This window comes from Poecilia reticulata, chromosome 8 (assembly GCF_904066995.2).
Source record: "Poecilia reticulata chromosome 8, P_reticulata-male-v2, whole genome shotgun sequence".
NCBI classification, from domain to species: domain Eukaryota; kingdom Metazoa; phylum Chordata; class Actinopteri; order Cyprinodontiformes; family Poeciliidae; genus Poecilia; species Poecilia reticulata.
Window position 1 is genome coordinate 2,175,629 of NC_088837.1, and position 8,859 is coordinate 2,184,487.

At 36.9% G+C, this 8,859-nt stretch overlaps 1 protein-coding gene and 1 long non-coding RNA gene across 2 annotated transcripts in view; both read left to right on the top strand.

Moving 5' to 3' along the window:
• cpt1a2b (carnitine palmitoyltransferase 1A2b) overlaps nucleotides 1-8,055 on the top strand; it is a 33,246-nt gene extending 25,191 nt beyond the window's left edge. Inside the window, exons 18-19 of the mRNA XM_008415266.3 lie at nucleotides 815-907; nucleotides 3,325-8,055. Of these exons, the coding sequence (XP_008413488.1) occupies nucleotides 815-907; nucleotides 3,325-3,453 (222 nt within the window). The 3' untranslated portion in view covers nucleotides 3,454-8,055. The remainder of the gene's footprint in view (nucleotides 1-814; nucleotides 908-3,324) is intronic.
• LOC108166503 (uncharacterized) overlaps nucleotides 1-8,859 on the top strand; it is a 123,871-nt gene that overhangs the window by 79,167 nt on the left and 35,845 nt on the right. The window lies entirely within an intron of this gene.

Below are 8,859 nucleotides of genomic sequence, written 5' to 3' on the forward strand. Positions count from 1 at the left end.
ACCCAGTTCTACAGTCCACCACTGACAGAATAGACTTTAAAATACTGTTAGTTTATAAATCACTGAAAGCTTAGCACCACAATACATTAAAGACATGCTTTCCAAACTTTCCAAACTTCTCAGCTCTTCTGGTTCTGCTCTGCATCCAGAACAAGAACCAAACATGGAGAAGCAGCATTCAACTTCACAAATCTGGAACAAACTTCCAGAAAACGGAAAAACAGCTGAAACACTGAACTCCTTTAAATCTAGACTAAAAACCCAGCTGTTTAGAGCTGTTTATAATCCATAATATATAAAACATGAACCACCATAGGTTCAACAAAATGATCATTTTGATCATTTGATGATTCCATTTGACAAAATGTTTATTGCTTCTTTCAAGATTGGAGACTGTATGAACCTTTTATCACGTAAAACAGTTTGAACTGCCTCGCTGTTGAAATGTGATATAGAAATAGACTTGACTCATAAGGTTCAATAGCTTAGAAATGCAAAAATGGTGCTGTAACTGCTATATACTAAAATAGCTTAGAAATGGTGCAAAGCAACAATGACAATTATATAAAAGTAGCAAAATATGCATGTAAGCATAACAAATAGCAATTATCTTCTTTAAAAATGCCTGAATCCATCTCAGGTATCTTTTCTACCTCCACTGCGGATTGATCCTGTTTGTTTTTAAGAAACAGCAAAAAAGAATAAATTGTATAAAGACAACACTGTACTTTGTGCTTCCAGACAGGGAGGAAGAGTGAAAAACACTGAAAAACTGAAACAAAAACACACTAATGGAGGATTTGTATCCCACCAGGTTGCAGATGATGGTTATGGGGTTTCATACATCATTGTCGGAGAGGACCTCATAAACTTCCATGTGTCATCAAAGCACTCCTGCAGTGAGACTGTAAGTAAAGCCGCTTCACTTCTCGTTAGTGTTCAGGTTTAATGTTCATACACATGGCAGCATTTAGTTGGAAGTGCCGTTTCCTCATTTACTCCACAGTTAGAAGAATTAGAGGGCTCTTCATCCTGTCATTTCAGCTTTACAAGCCTCTATTTGATCCTCAACTACAAAACCCAAACAGAGCAGTCAGGACTCCTTCCCTGTTTTCACTTCTTCATTCCCACATGTGTTATTTTCTGTTCTGTAGTTACGGCGATAAAACTGTTAAGGGTTATTTTTCCAGTCTGAAAAGTGGATTTAATAAATTACTGTCAGCAACAGGGGTTGTGTTAACGGAATATTTTCAGTATTTGACCGTTTTTTATTTTTTAATGACTGACAAATTTGCAGCCCGTCCTTCATTTGGCAGGTTATAATTCACACCCTTAACTGACGCACACGGGCAGAGATTCGAGACATTACACAAAGAGTTAATCGCAGAGGCAACTAAAATCAATCAATAAAAAATCCTTTCTGAATATCATCTCATGGAAACTGAACTAAATGCGTCTTGCTGACCGGGAGCTGACAGCGTGCTGCAGAGTTATGGACAGGAAACTTTGGAGCGTCTGGTTCAGAAGTGCATTCCAAACCTTTGGTTGAAATGACACGTTTAATTTCTGTCAAACATACAGAACAGAGAAAACCAAAGAGAATGCAGTGTTGTGTTAATCCATTTATAGTCTAAACATAGGAGCCGGCAGTTCATCTTGAGGAAATAAATAAACCTGCAGAAGTTAATTAGTCCGTAACAAGCACAGTGCGCTGCAAAACCAATGCAGACGCGACTCCACCTCTGTGAAGAATTAAACTTAACTCACCCTGCAGTTTTAACAAATGGAGCTGGAAGATGTTACCCTCCCGCGCCCAGGAGGAGCGTGGCGCTGAGGATCGCGGCGCTCAGGATCGCGGCAGGTGTAACATTTGTCTGTTTCGGGGAAGCGAAACCACAAACAAAATCCTGGTGAAAACGCACACCGGACCTCGCACAGGGTAAAAAGCTCGTAGAGTTCAATTGATCGGTTTGGATCAGACAGTTCCAACTGACTGATGAACTACAGCAGATTTCTCTGCAGATGCGAATCAGGAAGAATTTGTGAGGCTGTGAGTTCAGACCCCAGCAGGTGAAGAGCTCATAATTGAAGAAGTTTAATTTCATTTATTATAAGTTATTGGGGCTGCAGTCAGTGGTTTTTGTCACTATAAAGAAAAAGTTAGATCTACTTTATGTGTGATGAGATCTGGATTCACAGTTCAACTAGGTGAAAATTAACTAAACTGCACAAAAAATGTGGCTGAATAGCCTATGTTAATATGATTAGAATTTGACGGGTAAAGATGGTACATGACAGATTTCTTTTATGCTGTCAGTCAAGGGTAAATCATTTAGTATTTTTTTTGGAACACAGCAGGAGAGTTGGACGTTTCCATTTGGACCAGGTTCTAAAACTACATCCTGTCCTCTGAACATCTGACAGAGTTCGGATCATTCCCTCTACATAGAATGAGTTCGGAACAACTGTGAACCAGATCTGCAACTTTTACTTATTGATTAATCTATCAATCGTTCTGACAATTAATTCAGATTTTAAAAATGTGCACATTCTGCATATTGGTCATTTAAGCCTTTTCATACAAAATTATAAACACTTTAAAATATACAAATAAGCACATTCTTTTTTTAGATAAGAATATTAATGTTTTATTGCCTAAATTGCAACAACAGCACTCTGTTAGTGAACGCTTGATCATTTGTTATAAAGGATGCATCTGCAGCTCAAAAATACTTCTGATATCCGTCTGCTTGATATAACATCAGTAAAGTCTGGTGTTAAACAATGTGTCTGATCTGTTGATTCATTTTGGGTTAACCGATTAATAATTGAATAGCAAAATGTGTTTAATGGGAGATTTTTATTTTATTTTATTGTTTTTTTATTTTACAGAATTTGAGAATTTAAAACTGACACTCGAGGAGTTCTGGGTAGAACAGATTTACAAAGATTTTTTTATTTATTTTAAATGCTAAATTTATAGATTTTTTTTTTGTCTAGTTTTGGCTTAATTACTGTTTTAAGAATGTTGTTCTTTCAGCGAGCGGCCTTTCTTGAGTCTGTATACTGTAGTTAACGATTAAGTGATTACTAAGTCAGTTGACGATTATTTCAGTCATTCATCAGGATTAATCCGATTCATCGTCTCAGCCCTGCTGTCTACCAAGACAATTCTGGCCTATACAGTGTTGGTTCAACAAGTACAGTCTGAATAAAACACATTCTGTGTCTGTGGTTGTAATGCAACAACATAAAACTATATATATATATGTTTACTCTTTATTATTTTCCCCTTTTTTCTTTTCTTCATCTTTGCTTCTTTAGGACTCCCACAGGTTTGGAGCTCAGATCCAAAAGGCCTTTCAGGACATAATGGCTCTGCTGTCAGCTGATGCTAAAAGCTCCTCCTCCTCCAAAGGCTCCAACCAACCGCAGTCCAAGAAGCTCCTGTAAAGCATGTTAGCCTTGTTACCTCACCGCCCAAAAGCTGTGATGGAACAGGATCATGGTAATATCAGGCATCACATCCTGATGATAAACAATACCACAGGAATGAGGTGTTGTTATTGACAAAGCATTAGATTTCAGCTAATAAAAAGGTTGTTTTTATCCTGTATAACTCTGAAAGAACAAACGACAGGTCAACAGGCTGTTTTTTTTTTTTTATTATTATTTCAAATGCATGTTTTTAGACAACTTCTAGGTAACAGTACAAAGGTCTCTTGTTTCTTTAACATTAGAAACATGTAACGCTAATGCTAGCTCTTATATTAGCTATGCTAACTGCTCAGGATTCTCGCTGTTTCTGCCTTCAACACCTAAACCTGGTGAAGCTACGATATGACGACTTTTTAAGTAAGCCTGAAAGTGGCTCACGTCTAAGCAAGAGTCAGATGGAAAAAGATTAGTTTCACCAGGGAGAAATCAAAGTGGGAATGCAACCGCAGGCGGTACTGGTACGTTTTTACAAGAACTAATCAGGGAACAATAGACTCACCTGCTGCCTTGTTAGGTGTTCCTTGGTTGTATCGGCTTTACACCTTTTCTAGCAAGTGGTTACCTTAGCTACAGTTGGTTTTATTTCATCTTGACCCAATGTGTCTATCTGCTAATTAGATGTTTTCTCATTTTTAAACAGCCATGACACATTTAAAGTTACTCACATCTCTTTTCTTCCTCCTTCTTACACTCTAATAGTGTTTCAACAAGTCATCCTATCCACTTCCAGATGCATAAATATATTTCTTGTGATTGACTTCTTTACTATTTGTGTAGGTTTGTAACTAATAATAGTTTAGTTATAGATTAATCTATAGATTATTCTGATAATTGATCAATCGGCTAAAAGAAAACATGCACATTCTGCATTTTTTATTTAAGTATTTTATATTGGAAATACATTAAAAGGTGCAAATAAACAAATAATTTTAATTCTTTTTGTAATTAAGAAGATACATTTTTTATGACCTAAAATGCAATAACGGCGTACCTCCAGTAAATGCTTGATCATATGTAGTAAAGGAAGCATCTGCAGCTAAATTATCCGTCTAACATCAGCACGTGAAAATCTTAGCTATGCTTGCTTGATGTAACATCCACACAGTGTTTGACTGATTTGTTGACTTTTTTTTCCGATTAATAATTGGATATCAGAAATTGTTTAAATGGATATTAATTTTTTAAGAATTTGAATCAGGTGAAGCTAATACTGTCCCTTGAGGAATTCTGTATGGAACAGATTTACAGACAGTGGGTTTTTTTTATCTAGTGTATATATATTTTTGTACAGTTTTGGCTTAATTTCTGCTTTGAGTGTTGTTCTTTAAGCTTTCTTTAATTTCTGTTTTCTTCAGTTACTAAATAAGTTGGCAATTATTTCAATAATTAACTAATCAGATTCTAATTTATGATTTATGTTTTCGCATCTACCTGAATAATGTGTAGTTGCTCCCCTGCACATTTGAACAGGAGTAGCTAATAAAGCAGCAGTTGAATGCATATTAATGACATAGACACTGCTAGCATAGCTCACCAGGGTGTTTGTAGCTGCCATTGTTCCATTATGAAGTAAGATTGGATCTCTACCAGGGTGAGAAGACACTGACATGTAATCAGTTAGAGCTGCACAGTGATAAGAAATCAATCATTGATGATATCAGTTGCGATGAATACTTCTGCTTCCCACACTCTCTCTGTGACCTCTGGCCTCTTGGTCAGTGTTATCCGTCAGGTGCAGATACTCTGTGCAACAAGCTGAAAATATTACTTGGATGCAAAGAGTGAAATCGTGAATATAAAACCCAACATCTGTTGCTTTCTAAACACTCCTTTGTGGTACGGATATTGTCCACATTTCCCCAAGGACACAATCTCTGCTGCATGTTGTCAAACTCTGAAGCTAAAGCACAAATAAATTAGGATGTTCAGCTTGATGCCTCTTGGAAATTTGAACAACTTTCATGTATATTTTCTCAGAGTCTAAAATATTTTTAGGACAGTATTTAGAGGCCACCTCTCAGGAAGTTGGTGTTCAGCAGCAAAGAGGGACAGATGTCTGACGGAAAGCCGAAAGCGTTCAGAACGCTGGGCTACAGTTCACCATTCATGTACAGTATGATGGAGGAGTTTGTTAAAAGGGAAGACTCACATGTCACCATTTAAGTTTTCCATCTCAAGTTACTGCTTGTGTCTCAAGAGATGCCTGGGGGTCGAGAGCCTCAACCCCCAGGTTTGGAACCAGAGCTCTTAATCCACAAAATGTAATTATTGTATATATCACATCATAAACAGATGAGGGGAAATTTGTTGGAACCCATAAAAATAAATGTTAAAAAAATATATTTTATGTGCTGCAACCTTCAGTAATACCAAACAAATGGTGTCTGAGTATGTTACCATTTATACTGAGCTGTTTATGGCATAGAGGTTAGCAGGAAGGGAAAGAGAAGCGAGAAACACTTTTTCAAAAGGGTTTTGTCTGTGATTTGTATTATAAAGATGTAGATAAAACAGTTGTGTAGACGATGTGTCGGTAGTAGAAGTAGAGGATTTAATACGCTTTTTTTTTTATTGCTCTCATTTAGTGGTTTGTTTGTTTTTTGGGGAGGTGGGAGGGTGTTGTGTAAAGCCCATAAATGCCTTTACGGTTTTTTAGGTTTGCAAATGTAACTTTGAACAAAACTCCGACTCGGCTCCACCTGAGGCGTCGCCCTCACATTGCAGTAGTTGTCATACTTAATTTCAGTTTCCTATTAACCACAGGCAGTTCCACTTCTCCAAATGAAACTTACTCTTTAATAGTCTTAACCTCAAGACGATGTATAAACATGTCAGGGATTCATGCCTGGCTATAAACCTGCTGCCTGCAGAGGCAAACCCTTGTGCCTGTGTGAAAATGTTTACTCTGCTCAACAGTATCAATGCAAATGAATGAATCAATGCAAACCCAGTGGGAAACCTCCTACGATGAAATGCTCAGCGGTTATGTTTTAATGAGAACTTGGCCAGTTTGCTGCTATTTGTACCGTCAGATTTTGTAACTTGTCTTGTAATTGGGTGGGAAAACTACTTCATCCCAGCTACATTAGTCTGATTAATGTTTTAAGCTAAAAAATGTTGTTGATGCATGAAATATTTAGTAACTAAAAAAAACAATGAACACATACAGTTTTTCTCTCAGATTATCCTTGCAGGAAGTCATAAAACATCGTGTAATTAGCTGTGTTTCCATTATAAACTTAGACAATATTCCTAATATTCTAACGTCATAAAAAAAACACACTTTCGTAATTGTGATGTTTTTATTAAATAAGACATGTAATTAAAATCACATGTGAATAAGTTTGTTCATGCTATGAGTCGGTAAAAACCATCTTCCGACCACTTCCTGTCGTCGTCTTCTTTGTGGTTTATGCTAGTAGTAGTACCCCAGTGTCGATCATGTGACCCCGATGATGCAAAAACATTGTTTCTATTGGAATTTTACAAAATAAACCAATTTTGATACAGCTGAAAAAACACCTTACTCTAACCCAAATTGTTTTAGTGAAAAACTTAACCCTACCCTAACCCTAACTATTAAGCAATTTGATTGTCATAAATTTAATTTGCGCCGTTTCATTATTAATGGAAACACAGCTGGTGTCAGACACATAGATCCCTTGTATAAGGAACGTTTCTGTATTTTGGGGGCGAAACTACAGATGGTTGAAATGTCTGTAATCCACCATCTGAGTTTAGTTTCCCACCAAAACTGATGTTGAAAATATTCTAAAACTGCCACCTCAGCACATTGCTTCTCAGTAGCTTGAATAGATTTTATCTGTGAAAACCCTGAGGAATCCCACTGGGTACCGTTAGTTGTTGTGTTTGTCTATACCTGTGTTCTTTTACTCGTACAACTGCTACTTTACCATAGCTGCAGCTCTGCTTGCTCTGCTCAACACAAAACACCATTTGTGTGTCAGGCGACTTGAATATCTGGGAACACAAAAGACTTTGTCTTCCAAATTTTTATTTTTTTGGCTCTAGTGGCCTTTATTTGTTAGTTAATTGACAGGAAAGTGGATAATGAGAGAAGGGGGAAGACATTCAGCAAAGGTCGCCAAGGCCAGGATTCGAACCTGTGACAGCTGCGTCAGGGACTCAGGCCTCCATATGTGGGTTGTGCTTAACCCCTGCGCCACCACAGCACAACACATCTTCCAAATGTTGCTGAACAAATACTTGATGACTCTTCAAAAAAAGAATCTTATCTGTAGGAGACACAATTGTTATCTTGTTGTGGTTTCAGTCTCCCTTTAAATCTTCAACAAAGGCTCATCCCTCATAGTCCAGCACATATTTTTGTCAAATATTTTTTATTCATATGGTGCAAAAAGCTGTTTTTCTACCATCTGACTGAAGTATATTCTGTTTGTTTTTCTCTGTGTCCCCTGACAAAAGCAGATGTGTTGAGTTTGATTTCGTACTTTATTTCTAAACCGTATCGAAACGTCAGTTTGGAACTTTGTGATGGTTTTTGGTTTGTGTTAAAATAAATTGTTTACTGACAAAGTTCTGTGTCTTTTGTCTTTTTTGGTAAGATGTACAACCCCGATCATTTCTGCCAAATTGTGAGGACTATATTGTTCAAGTTTCTCTATTTGATAATATGGATATTTATTGAGGTATATCTGTAGCATATTGTAAATCCCCAGCTCCACTGGACTTTTGGTTATAACTAACAAAGGAGAAGTTTGAAAGCAAAGTCAGTTACTTGTAATAAAGTACAGGGTAAATAAAATTATGGAAAGCAGTCTGTGATTCCAGTTTATTCTACAGCGCAAATTAAAATTATGAAAATAAAATTGCTTAATAGAAACATAAGTTTTTCTCTAAAACAATTTGGGTTTGGTTTGTTTGTCTACTATCTCCTGCTCATCCACCAGATCCCTTGAACTCTCTTGCAGTCTTAGCTCACTGCTTAGAAAGGGTGTAAAAGATGTCATGGTGAGACGATGTGAAAGCGATGGGGTGTCCTGTCCGTTCCCTGAAACCACAAAAAAAAAGACTTGTAAAAGTGCATGTAAAAAACTCACGAGGTCCAATGTGGAAAGTTAAAGGGGAACATAAACTTTTGAACCTACTCAAGTTTCCATCTAGTCAGTTATTTTGAAATAAACTCAATTTGATGTCGGTGCTATAGCAACAGTAGAAGCAAATACACCATGTTTAAGTTTCATACTTCATCAGATTTGTTCTGCAGTTTATAATGTCATATCTTGGGTTGTTTAGTTGGGTTTTGGGTTCTGTTTGTTTCTGTGTTTCTTAGTTCCTCTTTTATTTAGATCAGCTATATTTTGGTTTTACTTTAGTTCA